Source organism: Anthonomus grandis, chromosome 5, assembly GCF_022605725.1.
Source record: "Anthonomus grandis grandis chromosome 5, icAntGran1.3, whole genome shotgun sequence".
Classification (NCBI taxonomy): Eukaryota; Metazoa; Arthropoda; class Insecta; order Coleoptera; family Curculionidae; genus Anthonomus; species Anthonomus grandis.
The window spans coordinates 31,733,939-31,761,924 of NC_065550.1; the positions used below are offsets into that span (position 1 = coordinate 31,733,939).

The window sequence follows — 27,986 nt, forward strand, 5'->3', positions numbered from 1 at the left end:
TTAAATGTTTTGATAAGAATGTGGTATAGATATCGACAAAACGAATTCCCAAGAACTCTTGACAAGTGTTAACTTTTAATTGATAGTTTTAAGCATATTTATAATTTATTCGTGTCATATACGTGAATTTACACACGTCATAAAAGTAATACTCAATTTTCACCAGTAATAAAAATTGGTTCAAAATAATTCTAAAATTTTTACAAGATTGATATAATAAGACTATACAAACCAAGATAAGCATTTCACATACAATATATAAAAGCTTAAATATTAAAATTAAAATAGTAAATTAGGAGCCGGACATTTTTATGTGAAAACCTTTGACAACTGCCAATAATAGTTTTCTTAAGCATGTGGTATAAATATCGATAAACCAAATATCGACAAAAGAATGTCATAGCATTACAACCATATCTTCGAGAAAAACCGTAAATATTTTTACTAATAATGTGGTCAAGAATATCGATATTAATGGTACGCAAATAATTTTTAAAATTACCAGAAAATAGATTATTATAGGTAACAAGAAAAAGATGTTATTAAATATTCAACTAATTGCCACTATAAATTAGTTTAACAATTAATAGTTCCTTTGAATTGCAAACTTGACGAGTATCAATCAATTCCCCTAGTAGGGATGTGGTAAAAATAATAAATATCGATTAGAAACAGAACAGAACAGGTTTGCTACCGCTACTAGAAAATTATTTTAATTAAGAAAAAAGTGATTAAAAACGATATTGCAAAACACTTTATTGTCACTTGTACTTATAACGATTAAAAAGTATTACAAACAAGACTCATATAAAAATGCTGCTTATCATAACCTATCACAATATAAATTAAAAAAAAAAACAAAACTCTTAAGACTATTTTAAAGCTTGTACGGCCTTTTGGGCGGCATCATCCAAATTCTGGGCAGTCTGAATTGGCAGACCAGACTCCTGAATGATTCTTCTGGCTTCCACTGCATTTGTTCCTTCTAATCTCACAATAAGAGGTACCTGAAAATAATAGAAAATCACATATTGCCCCCACATTACTCATATACCAATAAAATATACCTTTAATGGGCTAGTTTTAATTGCTCCGACAATACCATTGGCAATAGTGGCGCAATTCACGATACCCCCGAACACATTGACCAAAACCCCTTTAACAGACGGGTCAGAGGTGATTATTTTAAAAGCTGCCCTCACCTGTTCTTCTTTGACACTCCCACCCACATCTAAAAAGTTTGCCGGATCTCCGCCATATAGTTTTATAATATCCATGGTGGCCATGGCAAGACCCGCTCCATTTACCAGACATCCGATGTTACCAGTCATGCCTATATAGTTGAGGTTATACTTGGCAGCCTCGACTTCCCTTGGGTCACTTTCGGTAACATCCTCCATGGCAAAAATATCCTTTTGTCTATACTTGGCATTATCATCAAAGTTCAATTTGGCATCTACGGATATTACTTTACCATCATCAGTCTCCACCAGGGGGTTTATTTCAATTTGTATTGCATCAACTTCACAGAAGAGCTTCCAAAGTTTCTTGATTTCCTCTGCTGCTGGTTGTTTAAGGGTTCCTTTAAACTCAAGGAACTCGGCTATATCTAGAGCCATTTTATCTGTGACCCCTTCGAAAATGTCTATTGGCACTGTTTTTATTAAATGGGGAGTTTTTTCAGCAACAGCCTCAATATCCATGCCTCCAGCAGGGGAGGCTATTATGACTGGGCCATTGCTCTGTCTGTCCATAAGCAGAGACAGATAAGTTTCCCGAACTATATTAACACTCTCAGCAATCATGATTTTCTTAACAGGAATTCCCTCCTTGGGAGTCTGTTTAGTGATTAAATTATAACCTAACATTTGCTTAACAGTTAAGGGGATTTCATCCTTGTTTTTTGTGATATGTACTCCACCTTTGAACCCATTGTTAAAATGCCCCTTACCTCTACCCCCTGCTAAGATTTGGGCCTTGATCACGTACTCTTTGGCCTGGAACTGGTCGAGACCGTGGTCCCCTTGCTCATCGATAAGGCAAAAGTCTTGGATGGCAACATTATGTTTCCGGAGCAGATGTTTACTTTGATATTCTAGAAGGTTTAAATTGCGCACTGGCACCTTAGTTAAGTGATGCCTAAGGGTGTGTTGGAAGAGGTTTCTACACAGAGCCATAGCGAATTAACTTTGCCGCGTTATCGGAAAAGGTCCAGAGTTCACGTTCGTGTTGGAGGTACTTTGTAGTGATGGCTGTTGAAGGTGAGCACGCGAATGTTGTTGCGCGCTGTAATCTTAAATGACTAAAGAATTATATAAATAAAATGTTTATTGAAAGAAAAGAAGAGATAAAAGAAAAGGCCTTTTGTAAGAAAATTAAATGTGACAGGAATGTAAACAAACCTGAAACAGCTGATAATGACAGTATTGACATAACTAGTGACAATTCGGATATGATTGACATAATTTGACAGGTTGCGTACATAGGCAACCCGTTTGGCTAGTGGGAGGTCTTATGAAAGTATATTGCTTTTATGATTTATTTATTCCTATATTCTACATATGGTTGAATTTAGAACTAGGTTAAGAGGGATGTTTGAAAACAGCACTAAAAACTATAATAATAATTACTAGATAGGGCTGTGCATATCGATATATAAAAATTAAATTATGACAGGTACCGATGATTTTTAGTGAATTGTTCGTTTTTATAACGTAACAAATATTAAAGAATATCATCTTTTGGATCCTATTTGTTGTCGCAATTTAATAATAAACACAAAATTCGTTTTATATAATCGGGATAATGGGCTGCTGCATAGGTTATCGATGAAACAATCGCTTATTAAAATAGAGCTAAGTAAACATATCGATATTTTAAGAAGGCAAAAGAGGGCTTAAATACATATGTGATAATTAATCCTTAAGCACTAATACAATAAATGTAACTATAATCTAAAGTAATATAGAGCTGATTAACATAAAGATTTATATAATTAAATATGCTACTTGGTCCACAATGATAATAATTATAATCATCATGCTGGCATCTACAAGTCAACATTTGCTGGCGTTTCCTAGGCGATGGCAATGTCAATTGTCTTTCACAAATGTCACGCAAAATGCCATTAATACTAGAATAGAACAAAATCCTATACTATATAGTAATCATTACTATATTAATATTAAGTTACTAGTTAAGGATGTGCATATCGATATTTTAAAAATAAATTAAGACAGAGAGAGGATTTGTGTGATTTTTAGTGAATTTTTTGCTGTTTATAATGCATGAAACAATATTTGCAAAGATAATCATGTTCTGAATTCGGTTTTTGTCGTAGTTTAATATTAAGCACAAAATTCGTTTTGGATTACTTGGTAAGCTGGTTGCCTACCAACATTATCGATGTAACAATCGTTAATCAACGTAGAGCTGGGCAAACGCATCGATATTTTTTAGAAGCAAATGAGATATAACATCATTACTAGAATAGAACAAGATGGTATAACTATAATAATAGTTACTTGGTAGTATATGTCGATAATATAAAAATAAATTTAGGCAGAAAACGATGATTTGGAATAAATTTTCTCTTTAGATAACGTTACGAATATCAAATAATATTCTCAATGAATATCATTTTTTGTCGTAATTAAATAATATATAGAAAATTTCTTTTGTAGTACTTGGTGAGTGGGTTGCATACCGAAATGGAGGTAACAATCACTGCAAGCGTTTCCTTGGCGATAGATGTCAATTGTCATTCATGTCAAAAAATCTACAAGAATGCTTGATGTAAGGATGAAAGCATATATCGATATAAACAAAATCATGCACCATGTTGTTAACGCTTAAAGTTAATTTGCTTTTCTAAGAAGAGTGAATTAAAAAATTCGTGGCTAACTTTTATGAAAAATGAAATCATATTATTGAGCAACAAATCGGAAAACCCGCTTCGAAGGACCAAACAAAGGAATGAACCAGAGGTAGTAAAAACGATAAAATTGACTTAGTTAAGTGATAGTCAATAGTAGTACTATGAGCTAGAGTTATTAAAAAAACTAATTAAAAAAAATCCACCCACGCGTACCGCCACTGCCTTATCCAACCAACCGCAGCAACAGGTAAAAGGTAAACTAAAAACGACATCGCTCCCTCTCGCTCACTTTATCGTTCCGTACTCGTTTAGTAAACTCGAGTAATCGTGAAAATGACTCAGTTCACTCACATTTCTCCCCGTGATTGTCGCCGATACGTTCTTGTCGCTCACGCTCCGTCGCTCGTTTGAATTTTCGCGAATTTTCTTTTTCAATAATTTCATCTCGAAGGGGTCATGGGGCGTTTCACCCCTTAAAACAGCCCATTAAAAAATAAATTTTTGAAATTAGTGATAATTAAAATAATAATGAAAATGACTCCCCAATGTAACCCGGTTCTGCACTACACGAAACAGCCCCTACTGTTGTCCCCCAATATTACTAATCAGGCGAGCGTAATTAGTACGGGCGCGAACCGGAAAAATCAGAAAAACGACCGGAAGAAACGCGACAAAAAACGAATAAAATGCGTGATAGTCGGGGACAAACAGGTGGGAAAAACCGCACTGGCCGTCTCTTATAGTAACGATAGTTTTCCTAGCGAATATGTGCCCACCGCATACGACAATTACAATGGTAAGTCGAGGAAGTTTCTATCTAAATTTATTTATTTAATTAATTAATAGTCCAAGAGTTTATGGTGAAAAGTGACTATGGAGTTACACCGTCATACGTCAATATTACTTAGGATAATTACAATGGAAAATCCATGAATTTCTTAATTTTTTTTTCAGTATAGTCAGATTTAATAGCTTGTGGTATCAAGTTGCCAAAAGTTCCATAATTTTACGACAATAACAATAGAATTCCAAGAGCTCTCGAGATAAAAAATTGCCAAAAGTTAGGTTATGTTTTGTGAGTTAAATATCAATATATTTATTTATAAAAGTCATACTTATCTTATTATTAACCAAATTTTAAATTATCAATGTGTAACTTAATTATTTACATATGATAGCGCGTGTATGCGAGGTGTACAGGGTGATTCTATTGGTTGCACTGAAACTTGGCAACGTCGCCTGACTGCACAATAAATTCAACACTCTCACTTTGCCAAATCGTTTACAATTTCCACAGATAGATAGATATCTTCTATTTAATTAAAACTTTTGAAGTGATAATCAGTTAAATAGGTCTTCCCTTTGTCTCCTTTCTCCCAGAGTTGGTAAATTGAATAGCTTTAATTTATCCTCGTATGGCAGTACTCAAGTTTCGCTCTGATAAATATCACACACATTTTTCTTATGTAGCTTTCATAAGAGATTTTTTGCAAAATGATCTCGCTGTATGTTGTCGCCATTTTAAGTTATATGGATTTCTCAATTTAGGTTTTTTGTTATTACAACCTCTAAGTCTCTTTGCTCATTTACAGCTGATATGTTTGTATTGTTGATGTTATAAATAATTTGTGGATTGCCTTTTCCTATATGCAGAGTAGTGCATTTGTTGGTGTTGAGTTTCATAAGTGCGTCCAGGATTCTATGGCGCAAAATCAGTCAATGGATTGCAGTAAACCTTCCTGTCATCTGCAAAAACTTGACTATTAGTTTGCAAGTTTTTACCTAAATCCGCAATATAGCATGTGAATAGCACGGGTCCAAATATTAAACCCTGAACAATGCCACAGAACACTGCCTTTGGTTCTGAAAGGTGTCCATTGGCCCTGACTCTGAAAGTTCTAGATTTGTCTGTGTTCTGTATAAATATCAATATTGGTCCTCTTATTCCAGCAAAACGATTCAACTTGTAAAAGAGAGACGGTCATGAGGTACTTTTTCGTAGTCTAAATAAAGCACGTCTATTAATTGTCTATTGCTTGTATCTAGTCATTCAGGCAGGTAAGTAGGAGCCATGTAGTTCTCAGTGATGATTCGGTTTTTTTAGAATAAAGGATGTTAAGGCTTTTAATAAAGAAGAGATGCTCATTGGCCTGTAATTTAGTGGTCCAAATTTGCTGCCTTTCTTGCATATTGTTATCAGCTATTCGGAGTGATCCAAAGCAATTCTGGAGGTTCATTCACCTTAAACGAAACAACTCTCGCATTCCAGGTTCTATGAGCTATAAAGATACCACTGTTGTGGGTCCTAAAAGTATTGTAAATGCTTTTTCTGATTTTTTCAGGAGTGTTTATGTTGAGTCCTCTACTGCTCAGCCCAAAGAATCTGATACATATGGTTCAGACAACATTTTGGTCCAATCTTTTGTTGAGGCAGATGTAAGAAAAGCTTTACAGAAGTTAAAAAACAAAGAAACTGCGGGTCCTGACCAAATACCTTCATTTCTTTTGCGTGACTGTGCATCGGCCCAGGCTGTACTACTCTTACAAATCTTCAACTTATCACTCAAGACCAATACATTTCCGGAAGAGTGGAAAAAGGCTAAAATATGTCCAGTGTTTAAGAGTGGCGACCATGGCAGAATAGAGAACTACAGACCGGTGTCAATTCTCTCTAATTTTTCGAAGGCCTTTGCACTTTATGATACTGAGGCGTTTGAATTATTATAGCAGTTTAACACCGGATATTTATTCACAGTAATTCACACTATTTTGCCTAAAAAAATAGGATTTTTTCAGGCATCTATTTCCAACCTACATAACCTTAATTCACGGTTTTTTGCACTATTTCACCTTTTCTTCTGAACATTTTTGGCACTGATCGACGCGTTTGAGTTTTTAGAATACTTCAACACGTAATTTCCTATTTATTCACACTATTTTCTCTAAAGACTAATTAGATTTTATCAGCAGCCATTTCCCAAACATGTGACCCACATAACCTCACTATTTGTTATCACAATTTTTAATACACCATGGCGTTGTTCAGAAACAAATTGACAACACCGGACCGGCGCATTAAATTTACTTTAAACTAAAAACGTATTTACATAAAATATAATTAAATAAATCACCGTTTAATGTTCTCTTAACTTTATTGATACTGGGTGCCGTCGTACTGTTGTACATAAGTATACATAACTGTTTTTGTAGCCGCGCAGGGCGCATAAAAGAAAGCAAAACGCATCGGTTGATTAACAATAATTACCCGCCTGGGCGAAAAAACCGATATGTATATAATTTATGGCGAGGAAACCAGCCGGAGTCGGACGTTTATTTCGTGTTTTTATTCCCTCCTATCCGACAAAGAAACTCATACCTGTAGAACCAAGAAGTCGCCATCGTATAACGAAGTACCCGGTGCACCAACCAGCTGCCTATCTGTCTGGCCTTTTACTTTGCTTCTTTCGCTAGAATAATTATCATTATTATTATTATTATCATGCACCAACGTTGCCAAGTTCACCATACTTGGAAACGTGACAATAATGTACAAAAGACATGTTGTATTTGTTTGTAACGGATAATAAGACTGGAATTCTACTAAATTTCAATTAATAAAAAAAAGGAAATAGTCAACCCACGAAGATATTTATATAATAAAGTTTGTCTCATTGATAATCTTAATAACCTTGGTCAAGGCCGTCAACCAACAACGAAAAACGGTTTTTAATTTTGAAGATTTAATCAACATAATAATGCCCGAGTCGTGTATTGGGGCCGCAATAGGAAAACAATCGTTGTGACATTTGACAACGTGAAACTTATATATGACAGATGACATTTGACGTGAATGATTAGTCTATTTGTTATCATTGTCAAAATGAGTTGATATAAGGTTATAATTCTCATAAGTTCTATAAAGAATTTAATTTTATTAACATAATAATATATGTATTTATATATATGACATTTTATTTATTTTATAAGGCAAATTCGGCGTCACATCAGGTGGCAAAAAGGCGCCCAAATAAGAAAACATGTTCTGACATTTGGCACCGCAATATCCGAATATCCGACTGACATTTCACAGATTATTATTGTCATTTGCAAAACGAGTTGCGGTTAGGTTATACCGATAATGATGACTGTATTAAACAAATTTTATTGATGATCTTGACTTTGAGCAAGGCCGCCAACCATCGAACTACAGGTTTGAATATTTAATGACATATACAGACAACGGGAAAACAATGTAATATTTGACAACATGGAAAATCCTTATGCAAAAGCAATATGGCCGCCGCTGTCTGGCCTGTGATTGGTCAAAGTCTCTTATGAGTCTATGCAAGTTTATCTGGGGTTGGCCTTAAGAATGAACAAGTTATGGAGCCATGCTATGCACAACCAATCAAATCTGTTTTTTCTAGGTCACATGACGCTTAATTGTCATTGATGAATAATCAGAATATATAGCATTTTCATTTTTTAAAATGGCGCTTAAAAACACGGAGGATGACACCTCAAGACGAGAATCGCCAACAAAAATCGTCGTTTCTAATTTTTTATGCTATGTAATTTGTGTGTTTTGGTATTATATAACCTTGGGTATGTACCGTTTTCAACTGTCAGTACAGGATTGTACTGTGCTGATTTTACTGTAATTTGTCGTTCCGATTACTTACAGCGTGCTATTTTGCTCCAAAACAGGAACAGTTTTCAGCACTGTTTTCACAACTACAACATCACCTATAAAACCAAATTACTTGTTTCTGTTTTGTTTTCCTGTACGGTATTTTGATTTATTAAAACCAGACCACATTTTTTGATAAAATAAATATGACTGAAAAAAGCAAGATGGTGAGAATAATAGACGCAGAAAATAATTTTGAATACCAGATTGAAGTTACACCGGAAGAATACGAAGGAGCCCAAACAGGTTAGTGCTTTGTATAAGAGCTTTTTAGGTGGTAAATTTTGAACAATTTATGTTTTGAACTTGGAAAATAATTCCCACAACGTAAACAAGAAGATTCAAAACATCAACAACACTTCTGACAGTTTTGACATTCCCCCACTATTTTACTGTACCCACAGTAGCTTTTATCCCCAGTCAATCCAGTAAAGATTAATGACGTCACTGACGCATTTATGACGTAAATCAGTACTGAATCAGTAAACTGAAACATATATTGGAACGACGTCCAGTAAATTCAGTACTGACAGTTGATAACGGTACATACCCCTTATCTAAGATGTTATGATCTTGTGCAAGTTCGTCTGGGATGGCCTTAACATACGAATAACATTTGACAGATTATTGTTATTGTCAAAATGAGTTGAGGTTGACGAAGACCTCTAACCATCGAACAACAGATTTGAATATTTAATTACACATAGACACAACGAGAAAACAATTAATGTAACATTTGGCATCGTGGCAATACACAACAAGTACACTTTGATCAGTTGGGACCAGTAGAAATTTTCCTTAATTTTGGTCAGTAGAAAGTTTTTTAAATACAATTCAAGTCGAAATAACCATTGAAAATTGTTAAGCATAGTTGCTCCGACAACGCTACTCACCGCGTTATATGTCTTAGAAGCTTTGAGACACGGTTTTTGGGGTATCATGCTTCACAGAACCATGATGTGATAAGAGCTCCGCTCGAAATTAAGTATATGCTTTAATATATAATATGACTGCAGTTTCACTGAAATCAGACCCATAGGAATAAAGTTTTAATTGTCACGTGACTTTAAAAGTCAATACTTAAAAAATTTGCTAAAAATCAATAATTATTTCCTAAATGAACCCCGAATACCAAACTTCAATCAAATCGGACCCATAGGGAAATAAGTTTTGGTAGTCACGTAACCCTAAAACCCAATATTTTAAAAATTTGTAAAAAATTTATAATTATACCCTAAACCAAACCCAAATACCAAATTTCATTCAAATCGGGCAAATACCAAAAAAGTTTCAAAAAAAAAAATTACCACATAAAATAATAATACCCATTAAATCCCGATTAGATTTTTTTTTATCATTAGGACCCACTGTGTTGTAATTTTTGTCTAGCAAAATGCCTTGTATAGACACTGTGTCGCATGAATATTATAATATTACACGGAAAATACTAAAACGTCAAACGTTGCCGAATTATCACGGCTAAAAGAACCCGATTTGGTAAAAGATATGCACATGTTCGGATTCTCCAGAGTCTCTTGAATAATTCCATACCAATTTCAGGAAGTTCTGAGCTATTTTAAGCATTTTATCAATGAAATTAGGAAGCAAGTCCGAGCCAATTCATCCACGTTGACGTGATGCTGTCAAAACCGCCGTAAAAGTCGGCATTAAAATCTCGCATAGACGTCAAAATCGACCATTTTCAGACGATGATTTCGAGTATAAAAAAAGGTTTTTACCTTATGATTTGTACATGGAAAAATAGTATAAAGCCTTAGGAACAGTTTAACATCAATTCTGGACCGATTCCAATCAATTTTAGTAGTTAAATTTCGAAACGGGCGAAAATCGCCGGTTTCGTTGCCATGGAGTCGCGCACTTGTTGGGTGCTAGACCACATTAGTTTTTATACCCTGATCATCGGGCCCGGTGGGGTACCAATATTCAGCTGACCCATATTTTGAGACCTTTCATGAAAAATTACATTTTCTTGGAAAATGGTGATATTTTAAACAAAACGGTATTTAGTGGATTATAGCCAGATAAATTCCGCGTGTTTCAGTGCAAAAATGATGCCAAACGATAGCGTTAAACTTAATACACCGTTTTATTCGGAAAGGATGCAGGTTTAATTAATCCAAATGAAATTTTTTTAAATTTTGTACCATAAAAATTTTACAGAGAAAAAATTAAAAAAAAAAAAAAATTTTTTTGGGTTTTTTTGATTTTTCTCTTAAAAACATTTTTTTTCAAAAAAAGTCCTAAATAAAAATTATAGCTCTCGATGAGGCGCACACATCTTCTGTGAGTCACTATTTCCGGAAAAATACCGTTAAACCGTCAGAGGGGTTAGAATATTACAAATGTTTGAAACTTTGAGCGTTAAAAAAAATACTTCCCGTATGCTGAGAATTACCAAAAAGTATACAGTCCATCTAGAGATGAGGTCTAATCGACCCGTTAAATTTCATAAAATTCAAACAACCGTTGAGACCTGTATCGAAGCACGCGGAAAAAATCGAGTTTTAAAGCTTCCCCCTCCCAACTAAACAAACAAATAAAAAATTGTAGTTGATACAGTTGTAGCCTCATATATCTAGATTATAAAAAGGTAAAAATCACTTCTCTATCCTAATTAGAAAAAAAGTTATAGGCACTTTTGTCCTGCCGAGTCCCGAGGTCGTGCGAAAACTCCAAAAAGGAAGCGTCCCACCATAAGAGCTACGCTCTTATAATAATATACAAATGACATATATAATTTATTACTTGTCATTACCGAAACGATTTAAGGTTATGTTATACCAACTACCAATAAAGTCAATTTTTATAGTGGTTTATCGCGCTAGATTTATAAGTTTTATGGCAATTTATATGGTTTCTTGGTACTGGTCGCGGTACATAGCCGATTAAAATTGAATTAATTTATTCCAGGACGGGAGTAGAACAGATTTCACCGTGAGATAACCAAAAAGTGATCGGAAAAGATACCTTTATTTCTCAGCTTCTTTGTCTGTTCGGACTCAAGGACTCATCGCACACCTGTACTGGTAGGAACCAGTGCAGTCCCCGCTTTTTATTATATCGTGAATCACATCTTATCTAATCGGATGTTTCATGTTGCTCTGGAATTAATTCTGACTGTCCAACTACGCCTTTAATAAAAACAAAACACTTTTCAAATTATATTTTTATTGCTTGTCAGGGTCTCCTTAAAATAATCCCTTTTTTTTGCAAACAATATACACATAGAATTCGATACGCCTATAACATACGATCCGATTTCTATACATATAATAATAATATATCGTATCTGATAATTCATTGCAAAAAAACGTGATAAATCTCGAAATCAATTATATTTATATATATAAAGTTTCGTAGGTGCTGTTCAATTAAAAGTTATTCCGTTCCAAGCAAAGAACTCTTAGTTGTATCAACATTTTCCCCCACGTTCATTCAACTGTGCATCTTCATAATAAAACGCCTAATTCTAACAAGAAAAAAAAACAACAACTTCTTCGATCTTCAGCTGGTATATAAGGGACAGCGCGGCACCACAGAACGACCTCCTGGTGCACAAAGATACCGAAAGAAAGGCCGTTATTTCACGACGTTAAGAAACACTTCTTCGGTGCCGGACAAGGGAGAGGGCGGGGGTCGGGGGCACCCCGGCCAGAACCGTAGCACCGACTCCGATTACCGCCAGGTAGGTTCTTCGATTAACCAGCGGCGACTCGGTCATTTTATATGGAAACGAGATAGATATGTATATGTTTCTCCCGTTTGAATATGGCGCCTAATAACCTACGTACGGTGGCGCCATCGGATATGTAAACTTACATTACCTGAGTTGTTAATTAAATGTCACTTGGAAGACAATTTACAAATCAAAAAAGAATAACATTATAGTTCTGTTCAGAAATCTATTAGAATCTTTGATGTGCCGCGAATAGTACGTGTGCCGGTGTTGCTTAAATTGTCACATGACATGCATGTTTAAATCGCAAAATTTTATGTGGAAAGAGTCATAAAGTAATATTCTAAGCGATATTTAATCATTTCATAAAATAAATAAATGTTTGAAGCATTTTTTTTAAGAATTTATACATTTGATTCCTATAATTTGACTACATGCGCCCACATACTATTTTGTTAGACGTCTGACCTCAATCACAGTCACTCAAGCGTGAAAAGTTGCACAGGTCCGGCCTTAAAATTTATTTGTATTTAAAACTTTATTATTGGGGATTTTTCGGTTTAGTTTTATTAAGTTAGAAATTTAGGATAGTTGATAGCAAGATAATATTTTATTTAAATATAAAATTTAAGCACGTAAAATGAGTCTAACCAAAAATTTTAATTTAATAAGTTTAGTTTTTAGCGTCATAAGTGGGATGTTTATAACAAGTGATGAGAGAATAGGTGGTACGAATTACTTAGACCCATTTATTCTGTGGATTAAGGCATTAAAGATTTACTTTTTGACACACAAGGGTAAAATGTTTTGGTTTATCTTCAAATTTTATAATTTCCTTTTTTTGGGTATTTAGATTTATTTTTATTTGGTGGTTATTATTAACGGGGATTTTGGCTACCACATTCAATGTCCTTTATTATTGTTTTTTTTTAATTAATACATATTATGATATATTATTATAATAATATACTCATGAAAACCCTCATCTCTATATTTAATACCAACTTCTTTTTATAAAAAGTAATTATGTAGTCAGAAAAGCGAAAGTATATTTTTTAAAATAAACTTTTACATTAAAAATTATCTAGCTGTCTATATCTTATGTGTGTAAAAGATACAAGTTTTACTTATAAAAAAACACACTTTAATAATTTTAACACTTTAGTAATATTTATTAATTTGTTTGCCTCATATAGTTATTGTGCATAATAGGAGAGATTAGATGAAAATTAACAAAAATAAATGCTTATACTAAAAACTAAAATTCTTATACAAAATCTTAAAATTACTCATTTGAATCTGGCCCAAACAGTTAATACAATTTTCTAAACTCAATTTTTCCTTTTTTTCTTTAGCAGTTTCTTCCATTAAGGAAGGAACCAGTTTCTTTGTTGCCGCTAAGATTCCAACTTCATCTCGCACAGTCGCAATAAAGCATTTGGATACTAAAACAGATCTAAAAAGTGTACACGAGTAGCAGAAAGAATTTTTAAATTAAATTAATAATAAATTTAAAATTTTTTTTTAAATAATTACAACTCAGATGTAAAATAGGCTTTTTTCTTCCAGTAAATTATGAAAGAAGTAGTCTTGCCTCTCTGAGACAGAACAAGTATGGCAGTAACTGTAAAAAAAAATTAAACTGGTTTTATAGAAAAAGGGTTTTCTTACTATGGCAAAAAATTGACTTTTTTCCAGAGAATGCAGGAAGAAGTAGTCTTTATTGTATCGCTGAAGGACAAACAGAGGCAGAAAGCTGTAAAAAAAATTGTAACTTGTTTAATTAATAAAAAAAGGGTTTTCTTACCATATGCAACAATAACTAGTTTAGCCACAGATCTTCAATTTCTGCATCAGATTCATCATTATCCCAATTTATAATGAAACGGGATGACACTGTTTTCCTTTAAATTTGGAATTAATGTTTTCTCAAACCAGGTTTCAAATATACCTGCATGCATGTTTCTATGATAGTCCACATTGCACTCTTCTATTTTTTGCCACACAATTTCAGTCCATCTTTCACCCAACCCTCTTTTGAACCACTATGAATAATGATCATCCGAGATCCTCTGTTCGGTGGAACATCTTTTAGGACACATTTGTTAGAACTATCAGTCCAACCCTTTTTTGCCATGTCATGTGTATCATACCAGGTTTCATCTAAATAATATATGGATCTTTCTTTCTCCCGAAATTTTTTAATATTTTCCAAATAAGAAGAAAGAAAGAAAGAAAGAAAATGTGCTATATTACGTAAGACAACAAAATCTTGTGTACAAGCATCCTAAAAACTAAAAAATTCCAAATTCACTTTAAATTTCAAACAAACATAACATCTAAAACACTTTACCATAAAATTTACACACATTACTAAAATGGATCATAACAGATTGAGAAAAAAAAGGATCTTTTTGATAAATTTCATTAAAAAATAAGTAAAGCTGTCAATAAAACAGAATTTAGAAGAAGTAAATTACATTATTTAACAGGAAACAAAACTAAAACACTAAAATGATGTCAGAGCACAGGTTAAAAGGTATCATTAAAAAAATCGTCAAGGCTATAATATGCCCTGGATAATAAAAGTGATTTTAATTCCTTTTTGAATCTCTTAACTTCTAAAATTTGTCTGATACATAGAGGAACATGGTTGTAAATCTTTTTGCTAAGGTATATAAGTGAGTTCTTGGTGAGGGAGGATGTAGGGATTGGTAAGGGAAAATCGTTAACCTGGCGAGTCATATGACCAGTGTTAGAGGGAGGTTTAGGACATTTATGAATAAGAGTAGCTGTTTCTAAGATAAAAAGAGAAAAAAGAGTTAGGATTTTTTGAAATATAAAGAGAGGTTTACAAGAATCTCGCTAAGAAACGCCACCTGACAATTCGAGTCCTTTCCATTACAGCAGCCCTTTTTTTAACCACCTTAAATTTAAATCCAAGTTTTATTAGGTTATCTCCGCAAGGTTGAAATGTTTGTCCCTTGCCGATAAGGTGTCCTTAACCATCTCTATAGTTGGAACCTCGTTGTTTTTGTATTTAGAATACACAACTTCCCTTAGCAATTTGGCAATGTCCATGTCAAGTCCCTTTGATTGTCCTGCATCTTTCCTTTTTTTTCTGTCTTTAATCCCTCTTTTTACAAAATAGCATATTGTACTATATGGAACCCCTGTTAAAAACGCTGTTTTTTGCTGTTTGGCACAAACACTGTCCTCTTCATTTGCCAAATTTTCGTGCCTATTTTTCCAGGGTCGAAACATTTTAAGGTCTTTAAGTATAATATTAAAACAAATCCACAAACACAAATAATAAAACACGCTTCCTCACATTAAAAACTGCAAAAAATTTAGACGAATACAGGCCAAATTCTAAGTTCTCCACTTTAATTAACGTGTAAAAAACTAAAAAAGCAAAACCGGCAAAACAGATCAAATAATAACCTCACATGACTCCCCCCCCCCCAACTATTAAAGGTGATAGACCCATCCAACAACTATTTTAAAGGCGATAGACCCATCCTTAAAGATCTCTTTAAAAACACGACGAAAATAATACAAAAACGGTCCAAAAATTTATCTGCGTACGGCCCCGTAATCCTCAAAATCAGTGGGATAGAGAGAGATACACAATCACTTGCACAACTTAAAGTAGGAATCGCCAGATCGCAGGTGTTTTATCTTTGTTTAATGGACTAGCTAAAAAGAGGTGACAGTCTGGGAGTGCTGCAAGTGTTTAAAATGATTTATAAAATGCTTGGATTTTAGTCCGCGGTCAATTTTTTGATATTATTTTCTTGTGATATTATTTTCTTTTTAAAAATGGACATTTTCGAAAGACAAATAAAAAATAGTATACAACATGGGGTTTTATGTATATTTAAAATGATTTCATAGATAAACAATATAAAATTTTGCCATTTAAACATGTATATCATGCGACAATAAATACGACATAGACCCACGGACTAGTTAGTGCGGCATCTGCGACACATCAAAGATTCTAATAGATCTCTGAACTGGACTTTACCTTTAAAACCAACATACTCAAAATATTAAATGGGTTGCATTTGACTTGGCAATATGTCACATGTCATCCGTTGACAGGGGGTTCTATTGACAATTTAAGCCATATTTTAGCGAGTAAGCGTCTTACTGGGTTGCCTTACAATGTCTTAAGCGTTACGTCATTATCTGGTTGCGCTCGAATGACGTCATGTCTAACAGCTGTCAGAGTCTAAATATTAGTAAATATTAGCTATACCTTTCATCGGTATTGCATTCGCTTTGGAGACTGACCTAAACCATGAAAACACCCATTTGTCTAAGTTTTCAAAACGTTTTTAGTCTAAATACTAAATTAACTAAATCCGATCTCATACATTTTAAGGATCAGATCAAGAGGAAATACAATAAACAAAAAAGTTACTGGGTTAAACATAACCTCACTCATATTTTTTTTCACACAGAAATAAACCCAAACTAATCAAAAATCAATTTAAAAAAAATACCCGCAACCTCACCTTTACGTTCTTCACTGTATTTTTTTGCAAATCTATTCGCTCTTTTGATTATTTATTATTTTCTGCATTTTTATTTGGTTTGGATGTCTTAAATGTTAATATATATGAGACATTAATATAAAATAAATAAAACTAATACTAAGAAATATAATGCTTCTATTCTAAAAAAATATCAAAAAATTGATATAAATATTTATTGTTTATTATTGTTTGTATAGCTTCCCTTTGACTTTGACATATCGAGTTTATTAGCGGTCTCGGGAGACCGCTAACAAACGCTTAAAGCGCCTTATACGGTGACGTCATGACTTGATCGCTCGAATGAGATGTCTTAAAGACGCTTAAAGCCGCTTAAAACCGCTTACTCGCTAAAATATGGCTTTAGTTTAGTGCTTTGACATGCGTCATGTGTCAAGATATTAAACAAAATGGCGGCAAAACAAACGTCAAATGAAATTTGCATGAAAATATATATGTTTGTGTTTGTCACCCCAAAAATCCGGTTTTAATGCCGAGGACGTACTCGAGGCACGTGAAGGGATGAATTTCATTTCCGAAAGTAAATAAGGGGTGGGATTTTAAAGCGTTTTGTTGAATAAATCGAGTGCGGCACGGGGTTTATCGCCGAAAAGTTTGGTAGTTTTGGATTTATATGGCCCCCCCCCCCCCGATATACCTTGGTAAGTGGAATTGCCGCGATTTAACTTACGGAAAAGCCATTTCGCGTTCGTCGTGTGGTGTCGGTAAATACATTTCCGATGCGAAAATAGTGTTTTCCGTGGAAAGAAAAACGATAAAATGGTGCTTAAAAATACATCAACGTACGCACACCTGATACCTCAGTATCGCAAGATCATAACATGCAAAACATAAATTCATGAATATCTGATGATGCAATATATTGTCAACCATATTTTAAACTGTCGCTAAACGTTAAACAAATATGTATTTTCATAACACGCGCCTCGCAGTTTGACTTTCTTTGTTATACCTCTTAAATAATGCAAAAATAATGAATTTCTAATAGATTCTCGAAGTTTGCTGGGAAGCTTATTAGTTTCGCCCTTAGGGGAGTTACCTTTCGCCCCCTTGGCATATAATCTGAACTTTTTCTAAAACTTGTCATCTAATAATGCAATGCAAAGAAATGCAACGCCAGCATGACGATTATGCAAGAAAGACCCCTTTAATCAATTAATATTCATCGAATAAAATGTTTATGTTCTTTCCTGTTAGATGCGCGCTACTGTAAATCCCACTTAATATTACTTAAAAATGTTTTTAAATAAACATGATTGTTTTTTAATGAAGCAATCGGATTTCTACGAAGCGTGTGGTAAGTCGAGCGAAATGTTTAGGTAGGTTAAATAGAATATATGCATTATATTATGGTAATAATTATTATTATTGAATAAAAATAACTCGTTTATCAGTTTCATTTAATTTTAAATATTTGTACTCGACTTTTGATGGTAGGCAACTCTTCGCACAATCGATTTGACAGTTCCATCCTCTTCTGTTACACGTTTTGATGGGCTGTCACGTGACAAATCAAACATGGCGCTTATACTGTCAATTGTGTCATTCTATTGTAACTGTGAACATCCACTGATTTTTGTTTGTATATTAATTATTATCGCATATACAGTGCTTTTCTTATTTTATTCGCTTTTCTTTTCTTATGGACAATTTTTAAATCCAAAATTATAAATTATTTGTATATTATTATTAAAAACGTTAATAAAATCGCAACAGTGTATTTTTTTGGCTGTTACTTTTAGACAGGTCAAAACGGAGTCCACCGAGTCCATGTAATAAATATTAAAAGTACTCAATAAAACCTTTTAAATGAGGTAACACAAGATTTCTATTCAATGCATTTATTCAAGATGGCGCTTATGTGTTATTTTGACATTTAGAACTGTCGTTTTTATGTCAAAATAAAATAGTGACGCATTTATTTTCGTACACTGATTTTTACCTATTCAAAAATCATAAAAATGTAAAACTTTAAAATAAAAAAAAAATACTTTTTTATTAGGCCGCCATTTTGAAACGAGTTAAGATATGGGTCTAATATTTTAGGGTTATAAAGTACTCATTGAGACCTTTAAAATGAGGTACCACACGACCCCCCTTTCTATTTAAAATTTTTTCTCAAGATGTCGCCCAGCCGCCATCTTGGAATTTACAACTACCTAGTTTACAGTGAAAAATAGTATCTATAGACCAATTTACTTATGCCAAGTTTCAAAAATTTTTTTTCACCCGTTCAAAAAATAAATCGGGGGGGGGGACTTCACGCATGCAAATAATAAGAAATTCGCAGATCAACAATTTATAGGCAACCCGCTCAACTAGTCTAGTCTTAATAGAAAAGTGGTGGAAAATAGGCAACGTACTAAGCAAATATGGCCGCCACGTCAAATTTTTAAATAATGATGATTTTTCTTGTAGATCGCAACGAATGTAGCACATTTTAATAAGATGCAATTCACACATGCAAATAATAAAAAGGCGCACTTGATTTATGCACATCCTGTAAGAGCACATAATGTAATGCAATATAAATACTAAGAAGACTGTCGGAAATTATTAATTGCACCCGCCACAAGTGTGGAAATCTGATGAAACCTTATACCTGATGGCGTCTTGAAAATGCTTCGTCTAGTTGATTGTCTAAGCATTAAGTTACGTTAGTTTTTGTTGTATTCGGGAATGATTCATCAACTTATTAGAGTTACATAAATCATATATATGAGAAAGTCCATCAAGACGCTGGCTTTACGCACCAATGGGTACCCGCTTATTACGTCGGTACCCAGGTAGAACATCAACAGAAAAAAAAACACTTATCGGTGTTGCCAGATTATCGTGTCAAGTCTTATTATCCGTATGTGGCGCCAGCACTATAATCTAGTAAAAAAAATGAGTATTTATAGTGCAAAAACGTCATCTAGATTTTGATCGTTTTTGCACGTCTTATTCCGTAATTTATCATCAGTTATCAAGGTGTTTAACCTTCCTTATTGACTCCAACACGCCAAAGCGGGAAGGATACATTACCACCGTAATAAACTGTAATTAAAATGAATTAAAATAAATTAGTGGGAATTATTATTGTTGCGGTATTATTAGCGCCTTCGGTGTGGGTTTACTCTTAAATTGTACGGTGCGCGCGTCAAACGTTCCCCCACCCCTTTTGTTAATTATTTGTTATTTACAAAACGTGGGTGTGGCTTATGGCGGAAGTAAACGAAAGGTGACAGTTTTTAACTTTCAAAATGGCCGATCGCCGCCATGTTTTAAAACCCATTTATATAGGCTTAGTAAAGATATAACAAAATGGCGGCGGCTCTTTGACAAATACTGAACGGTTGAAAGGTGAATGATACGTCACACACAAAAATCCATATTATATTGCCACGTCAAATTACACAGCTGATTGATTCATGATTCATAATGGCCCCCACACCTTTAAAATGTTTGTTATTCACAAAACGTGGGTGGGGCGGGCTTATGGCGGAAGTAAATGAAAAAGTGACAGTTTTAAACTTTCAAAATGGCCGACGGCCGCCATGTTTGAAAACCCATTTAAATAGGCTTAGCTATATTAATGTTTTTTAACTGAAATACTGTGATAAAAATAAGTATGTATCTGGTTAATGCGGTAAAGATATAACAAAATGGCGGCGGCTCTTTGACAAATACTGAACGGTTAAAAGGTGAATGAGACGTCACCACGAACTTAAAAATATACCTGGACTGCTAATGCATATGGCCACGATACCCAAAAATGACCACTGCATGGTGACCGCCATTTTTATAGTGGTTGTGTCCTTTTAATGTTGGTCACTCTGAAAATTTTTAGTGTTGCCAACAAAAAATATATTAAATAACGGTAATGAAGTTGACATTTGACGTGTGAGTATAGCGGATTGCCTAGTTTTTGACAATTTGTAAACGACGCTTGGGTATATCGTCTGGAACAGGCGATGTATCTTTCTCCTTATTTAATACGTGAATAATGTATCACCATCTTTATTTAAAGGTATTTGGTTCAGTTTCTCAAAACCGAATTATTGTGAATTGTCCGTCTGTGTTGTTTATAATAGAATAATATTATTGAGTTGTTGACAGAATAATATATTTTTCCTATATAAACCCTTTATAATTACAAACCCTCATAAAATCATCTATATTTTGATTCTTATAATAATATATGGTTGTACCTATTAATGTGGAAACACTGTACATGGAAGGAAAGTAAAACTTAGAAAACTAAGGAAAGTATACTTAGTAATAGTAAAAATAGAAAGAAAATAAGTATTTTTAACTGAATTTGTTAAGTAAATACAAGCAAAAATTTAAATGAATATCATGATTTTCATGGTATTAGGATTTATAAGATTCAAGATTATCAGAATGATAAAACAAATATTTTAAAGTGCACGCATCTATTCCAAGTTGATTGAAACTTTGTCTCATTTTAGGTGAGGATTACTTTCTTTCATAAATTTTAACGAAATTCTTAAAGAAGTACCAGAAAAATCACAGATCTAACGCAACTATCTTAAATTCTTACCTATATGTAACTTTCTATTTTGTATTTTTGTAAACATAACCTCTCAAAAACTTTAATTGTTTTGTTTCCCTACAGTTGGCACAATTAAAATTTGTCAGAGTGACCAACATCGAAAGGACACAATCACGCAAAATGGCGGCCCCCTAGTAGTGGTCATTTACCTTTCATTGAATTGGCAGTCCAGGTATATTTTTAAGTTCGTGGACGTCACACACAAAAATCCATATTATATTGCCACGTCAAATTACACGGGAACAGCTGATTGATTCATGATTCATGATGGCCCGCACACCTTTAAAATGTTTGTTATTCACAAAATGTGGGTGTGGCTTATGGCGGAAGTAAATGAAAAAGTGACAGTTTGAAACTTTCAAAATGGCCGCCATGTTTGAAAATGCATTTAAGTGGCTAAATCAATCAAAAACAGCGGATTAATTTTTATGACGTCATAAATTGTTAAAGGTACTAACCTCGCTAGCAGAAATATACTGAGTCACTTGACTTATGTATCTACATACGGATGTCCGCAATAACCTATAGGACCCCGGGCTACATGTTTTTGACATAAGCATAATTTTTTTTGAACAATAATAATATTGAAAAAAAATAATATCTTATCCAACCTTAAGGAAACACCTTGACTGGCCCGTTTCCCGATAAGGAAATTCGCACAAAAAAAAATACTTTTATTTCCTGAACCGTTGTTTCGCAATTTAAATGAACTTTTTATCAATCACCTGGCCGCGGCCTCATAAATTAATCAAAGTCGCGACAAGCTGTTTTCTTTTTATTATTATTTATTATCAACTGTATGGCCTAAATAATAATAACAATAACATTTCGGTCAAGTAGGCGTATTATATTGGTTCACAATAGGCGAGCAAGGGGGGAGGGAGGAGAGACTCACCATGGAAACTCAACGATCTCTGATGCGATCTTTATAGGTACTCTTTATAAACAATATAAACATAAGTGTGCCGTGACAAAATGACAGTTGACAGTTTTGTTTTCGGACTGTCACCTAGTTATCAATGGCAATATATGGGGGAGTAATACCCCGAATCCTGTATGTAAATTGCCTGGCATAGGCCGAGTAATTACGCATCTTGATAGATCCACAAAAAGCGGAAAAACATGCGAACATGTCAAACGAGTAAAATATTGACCTGAATTAGTTAGAGTACTCTATGATGACCTTCGGGCGCGAGTGAGAGAGATACAAGAACCGATCTGCCATAAAAGGTGCAATAAGAGGTCACCATTTCTTACTTACCGGTGCCATTCAAGACGGTACCAGATAAGGAAAACCGCCGGTAAAAATCGAACCAAGGCCGGCACACGTGACCTTAGCGGTGACCTTTTTATTTACTCTCGGTTTTCGTGTTCTCTTGATAATAAACGATGCATCGCCCCGTGTATACTTTTAATTCGTTTTCGCTGACAGTGTAACATTAGCTTGATTGATGCCATCATCGGTTTTTATTAAATTGGCTTCTTATATTAAGTTATTTAATCGAGAATTCGTTTTGATGCAGTAATCTGATATTTATCGTGAGCAAGATAATAGATTAAAATGGCTTATTCTAGGACTACAAAAAAATATGTAGTGGCGCCATCTTATCAGTCTATCTGAAGTATTGATTAATTTGGCAACATTGTCAGGGAAAGAAACTATGGTTAAGGTTGAAGACCGCGCGCCAGAAAAAGATAGAGAATTACGGTAAGAAAACAAAATGGCGGCATATTAAAATAAATAAACCGTCCTGGCATAGAACTTCACACATGCATTACAGCAACGGTACTTTTTTTATCGACTTCCGGATGATTTCTAGACCAAGGAAAAACGGGGTACTACACCTTTATATGCCCACGATTCTATTGTTACCAATGTCGATAAAGTATCGAAACACCTGAATATCGTGGGAGCGAGCGTTTTTTTTCCTACATGGGTTTTGGTGTATATGGTCGGTTTTAAATCCCCCCTAACAATAATATACCTACAATCGGCATCAGGTAGAAATTCAATCTGTGTTGTTCAAGACGCAGGTACCGATGGTACAAAATGGTTTTGCCTTTAAATAGGTTTGCAGGGATTTTACCTTTTTATGTATATATAAGAGCGACATGTGCGTTTCGCTGTTTTATTATTTGTAAATAAACCAGTGCCGTACGAAGGGTATTTGTAACCATTTTATTTTTTTCTGTTTCAGTGGACGTACAAGTGGACGGAAAACCAATTAGACTGGAAATCTGTGATACGGCCGGAGAGGTAAGCTGGATTATTTGCTAAGAAAAATGTCACAACTTGGCAACGTCAAATCAATCCTGTCAGTTGTCACATGTCAATCGTTGATTTATACATGTTGCCATTTTGCAGTGCACATTTTTTTGTGCTCGGTTGGTTTTAAACAAACAGATTTTTTCTTATACGACAAATATGTCTAAATATTAAAAAACTACTACTAGTGTGCTCACCTGCGTCAATTTCATGTTGACACATCTGTCAAGTCAACGATCTGACAAATCTATCAGTTGAATGCAATCTCTCTTTCATAATCCATGTGCATCGCCATATGATTTGACAGTACAAGGTTGCCATGTTGGTTGCCATTACAACAAATACAAATTTATTGTATTTTTAGGGAATTTTTGATCATTTTACGAGGAAATTTTTGTGGTCGCTCTGACGAACAGGCAACATTGCTTAAATTTGACGCTTTTGAACATGCTAGGACACCCTATGCGATAGACCTATCTGCAGGCTTGCCAATTCCTTAAAAATAATCCCTTTTTACTTGTCAATTGTCACTTGTCATATTGGTTGTATCTCTTATTAACTCCAAATGTTGGAAATACACCCTATAAATCAAACTCTTATTAATAAACCCGTAAATAAAACTTGGAACACTCATCATCATTTTCTAATTCATCTAATATTTAATTAGCCATAAGTTCCTTCCTTTTTCACGTTCTATTTTGGACCATTAAAGTGACAAAACAACGCGTGATTCACCAAGAACTCTTATGCATCATCAAAAGTTTATTATACGCTGCTCGCTAAAAGTAAAAAAACGATCATCTGCGTATTTCGATTTAAATAATGGTAGGAGCAGTGTACGTTTAGCAAAAGAACAAAGACCCAAAATAGATTCGAACTTCTTCTTTGTTTAGGTTACGGCGAACAAGTGTTACGAGAGCGCAATAATGCGGTTTTCTCTTTTATTTTCTTTTGCAGTTTTATTTGGTTATGAGCGTACATAAAACAAAGAAAACGGACATTTTTTGCGCCATTTTTTTTCCCCGGTTGACATGTTCAAACGGCCGCCATATTGACTCGAAGCTATATATTATTACTTCTTATTCCGCGTTATATAGTACTTTCTCTTCACTCAAAGATAATTACTACTTTAGGGATTATTTATTGTTTAATTTAAATAATATACACGAGTCCGGACGGTATCTTCGTGTCGTATCGCGGACAATAAAACAAAATAGAAATAATATAAATCAGAAAGGTTTAAATGTTTGTAATTTCGTATAATACCCCGAGAGCGCGGCACCGCTTATCGCCAAAACGATCTTCGAGGAAGTTTTATTGTAAATGGGAAAGTTCTTTCTATGAGTCATCTGTCATTGTGACATCTGTCACAATGACTGCGTGAATGACCCTTTTTATTATTTGACATTCTACTGACAGATGCGTGCCAGTGTGACAGGAGTTTTTCAAAAGATCCTCAAATATGTCTGAATTTGTCTAAATCTAATTGTACCTATAACCATGCGGAACAAATTCTTACAAGAAATATTGACAGGTTTACCTACGAGGTGGATAAGTTAGTAAGTTGCTAATTTTTTCGACCAAAGTACTCTTCAGGAAGCACCCTATAATAATCTAAAAAAGTTAAAAGAAAATATTTGAGTGGGGCCCGAGTGACTCAAAATCTTGATGTTGCGATATGTTTTAAAAAATCCAAATTCAATGGCTCTTGGACCTTGGGTGACAAATCAGTGAGTTTTGCGGCACAAAAATCGCGTACCCAAAATGTTGGATGTTATGTGGTATTCTTTGAGTCATTTGTCATTGAGACATCTGTCATAATGAATGCGCATAACCCTTTTTATCTGTCAACATGTAACGTCATTTGACTTCAGTCCAGGGTTGTCTGTGTTGTTCATATTTTCCCCAAATTTAAGGAAACCTTTCCTTGATTAATTTATGCATGATTTATTATCAAATTTACAGAATAAAACTATATGAACTTCGGCAACGTTGGAACCGTTTTCATTTTACCTGTCATGTGTCCATATGTCTATAATCAAACGATGGCCAACCAAATGTGATAATTTGAAAAATTCCAAATATTGCCGAAAGTATAGGAAAAATACGATTTCATTAATAAAACACGATTTCAATACAAACTGGATTTGATTGCTAAAAACCATGGGCCACCAAGCAACATAACCTCAAAAAAAAGTCCGTTGACAAATCTTGACGTGTGAAAAGTTTGACAGATCTAACATTAAATTAAATAATAGACATTTTAAGCTATGATGGCAACTATATTTCTTTGAATTTATTATATATTCCTAAAAGCATCGCTATACCACAACAAAAAACAATATTAAAATTTCCCTGAAATAACATTTTTAATATGTCCTTGTCTTACACACTGTCTTTGACATAACTCGGTCTCTCTCTAATGCATTATCTTCTGAAGATACTGAATAAGTTGTTTCAGAAAAATATTGTCCTTGCCTTTAGGGCTCGTAAAGGGTACAAAACAATAAACAAAGGGCATAAGGGCACATTAAACAATTAGTTGGTAACCCTACATCTTTTCAAATTTTTGTCCAACTTAACCTAACCAAAAAGATTTAGATTTAAAAGATTTAGTGACAGCGCACCCAAGATGACGGTCAGTATGTTTTTAATAATCTATAACGTCCTGACAGATGGAGCTAATAGTGAAACAATTCCTTATAGAGCGAGTGTGGCAATAAATAATACTACAAAAATTGACTACTTTAAAAGATTATTATTCATTTTCATCCACGGTGTCATTCGTGACAGTTCCCAATAAGGATCATCAATACCAACTTACAAACTGCTGTCAAACACGATGACGTCAGCGAGCCACCATAATAACGCGGGAAGTTTAAATGATTAAAATAAGTCGTTACCGGGAAATAATGTTCTCAATAATAGCGCTAATGATTTCCTGAAACTTTTCATCAAATTTCCCCAAATGATTGATAATAATGTCATTATGTTTATTCACTTTATTGATGACCCAACCTTAAAAATCAAGATATACGCCGCGACGTCATAGTCCCATGATGATTTCGAAATCGCCGATAAGATGAACAACACAATTAGATTAAAGAAAATATAGAAAGTAATTGATTATGGCCGTTTTATTTTAGGACGACCTCGGCGGTCCCTTACGAAGACTCTGCTACCCAGGAGCCGACGTGTTCATGCTCTGCTTTTCGGTGGTGCGACCTTCTTCCTTCAAATCCGCTTGTGAGAGGTGGGCCGACGAACTCACCCGCCTGGGAGTCCCCGTGGTCCTGGTGGGTTGCCAGGCTGATCTCGTGAACGACTTCGACGCCCTCACGCGTCTCAGACGACAACAACAAACGACAGTTCCTCTAATGAACGCCAGGGATTTGGCGCGACGTTTGAACGCCACTTACGTGGAAACTTCCGCGAAAACTTGTAACCATTTGAAGGAGGCGTTCGACGAGGCGATCATTTGCGCCCTAAAGAGACGAAAGGTGGATCACAGACAGCGGTGGTATATGAAACTGTGTTGTTGGAAGTAAACGTTGACGCTGGCGCTATCTCTCGGTTTGGGTCTGAAATTAACGTGAGAGTTTCGGTTTTAGTGAGGGTATCGTGGCTCCCTTTCGTAAAAAAAGTGTTTTAAAGTGTGATATTGTATTTGATGTTTATAGTGTATGGTTCCCAAGGCGCGTTTTAAAATTATCGATAACTGTAAAGTTTGAACGGCCGTTGAAGCGAAGTTCGGAATTTAAATTAATGGGAAATTTTTATCTAAAAAGGCTTGTAAGAGCCCAATAATGGGGATAATATGGTAATTTTATGCTTGGGAACCTTTTAAATAAAGTTTTACATTTTTAGATTATATAGCCCCTGGTAACATGTTTCTTTTTTTTTTAAATCTCCTCTCATTCAGTCAGTATCTTTCGTGTTATCTCAAATCCACTTTTGGCTGATAATGCGAAATTCCAAAAGTAATAAAATAGTCAATAAGTGGGCAATTTGCATTATCATTAGATAAATGATTGTTTGTTCTCAGATAAATCACGGCAGCATTGAACACCACTACAGGGTGTTTCTAAGACCCTCAACTTCCATATGTAAATTGTGATATTTAGTTGTTAATATCGGATATAATTATTCGCTTTTATCTTAATTATTAATACTCGTTAAACTGTATAAATTATTATTGCGTATCGATATTTAGCCTAGTATGTGAGTATATAATATATATGTAATCATGTATATAAATTTATACATTTAATTACGATATAGCGTGTTTTTTAAATGATATATACAGTTTTTTAACTATCATATTTGTTTTGTGTTT

The 27,986-nt window shown here is 34.3% G+C and overlaps 2 protein-coding genes across 2 annotated transcripts; one reads left to right on the forward strand and one right to left on the reverse strand.

Moving 5' to 3' along the window:
* Positions 1–731: 731 nt before the first annotated feature.
* Positions 732–2,423, reverse strand: LOC126736060 (succinate--CoA ligase [GDP-forming] subunit beta, mitochondrial). The gene is made up of 2 exons (XM_050440262.1): positions 1,068–2,423; positions 732–1,007 (listed from the first exon to the last, which is right to left on the reverse strand). The coding sequence occupies exons 1-2, from the start codon at positions 2,175–2,177 to the stop codon at positions 873–875; spliced, it is 1,245 nt and encodes a 414-aa protein (XP_050296219.1). The 5' UTR covers positions 2,178–2,423; the 3' UTR covers positions 732–872.
* Positions 2,424–4,193: 1,770 nt separating this feature from the next.
* LOC126736064 (cdc42 homolog) lies at positions 4,194–27,972 on the forward strand. Its single transcript, XM_050440267.1, has 3 exons — positions 4,194–4,673; positions 23,583–23,641; positions 26,797–27,972. The coding sequence occupies exons 1-3, from the start codon at positions 4,406–4,408 to the stop codon at positions 27,196–27,198; spliced, it is 729 nt and encodes a 242-aa protein (XP_050296224.1). The 5' UTR covers positions 4,194–4,405; the 3' UTR covers positions 27,199–27,972.
* Positions 27,973–27,986: the final 14 nt, after the last annotated feature.

What these genes read in the sequence shown, in the direction of transcription:
- LOC126736060 (XM_050440262.1), bottom strand. Translation starts at nt 2,177, where the DNA reads ATGGCTCTGTGTAGAAACCTCTTCCAACACACCCTTAGGCATCACTTA. An exon ending in TTAAAACTAGCCCATTAAAG is followed by an intron (nt 1,008 to 1,067) that starts GTATATTTTATT and finishes TATTATTTTCAG; the next exon opens with GTACCTCTTATTGTGAGATT.
- LOC126736064 (XM_050440267.1), top strand. Translation starts at nt 4,406, where the DNA reads ATGAAAATGACTCCCCAATGTAACCCGGTTCTGCACTACACGAAACAG. An exon ending in CGCATACGACAATTACAATG is followed by an intron (nt 4,674 to 23,582) that starts GTAAGTCGAGGA and finishes TTTCTGTTTCAG; the next exon opens with TGGACGTACAAGTGGACGGA. An exon ending in TCTGTGATACGGCCGGAGAG is followed by an intron (nt 23,642 to 26,796) that starts GTAAGCTGGATT and finishes GTTTTATTTTAG; the next exon opens with GACGACCTCGGCGGTCCCTT.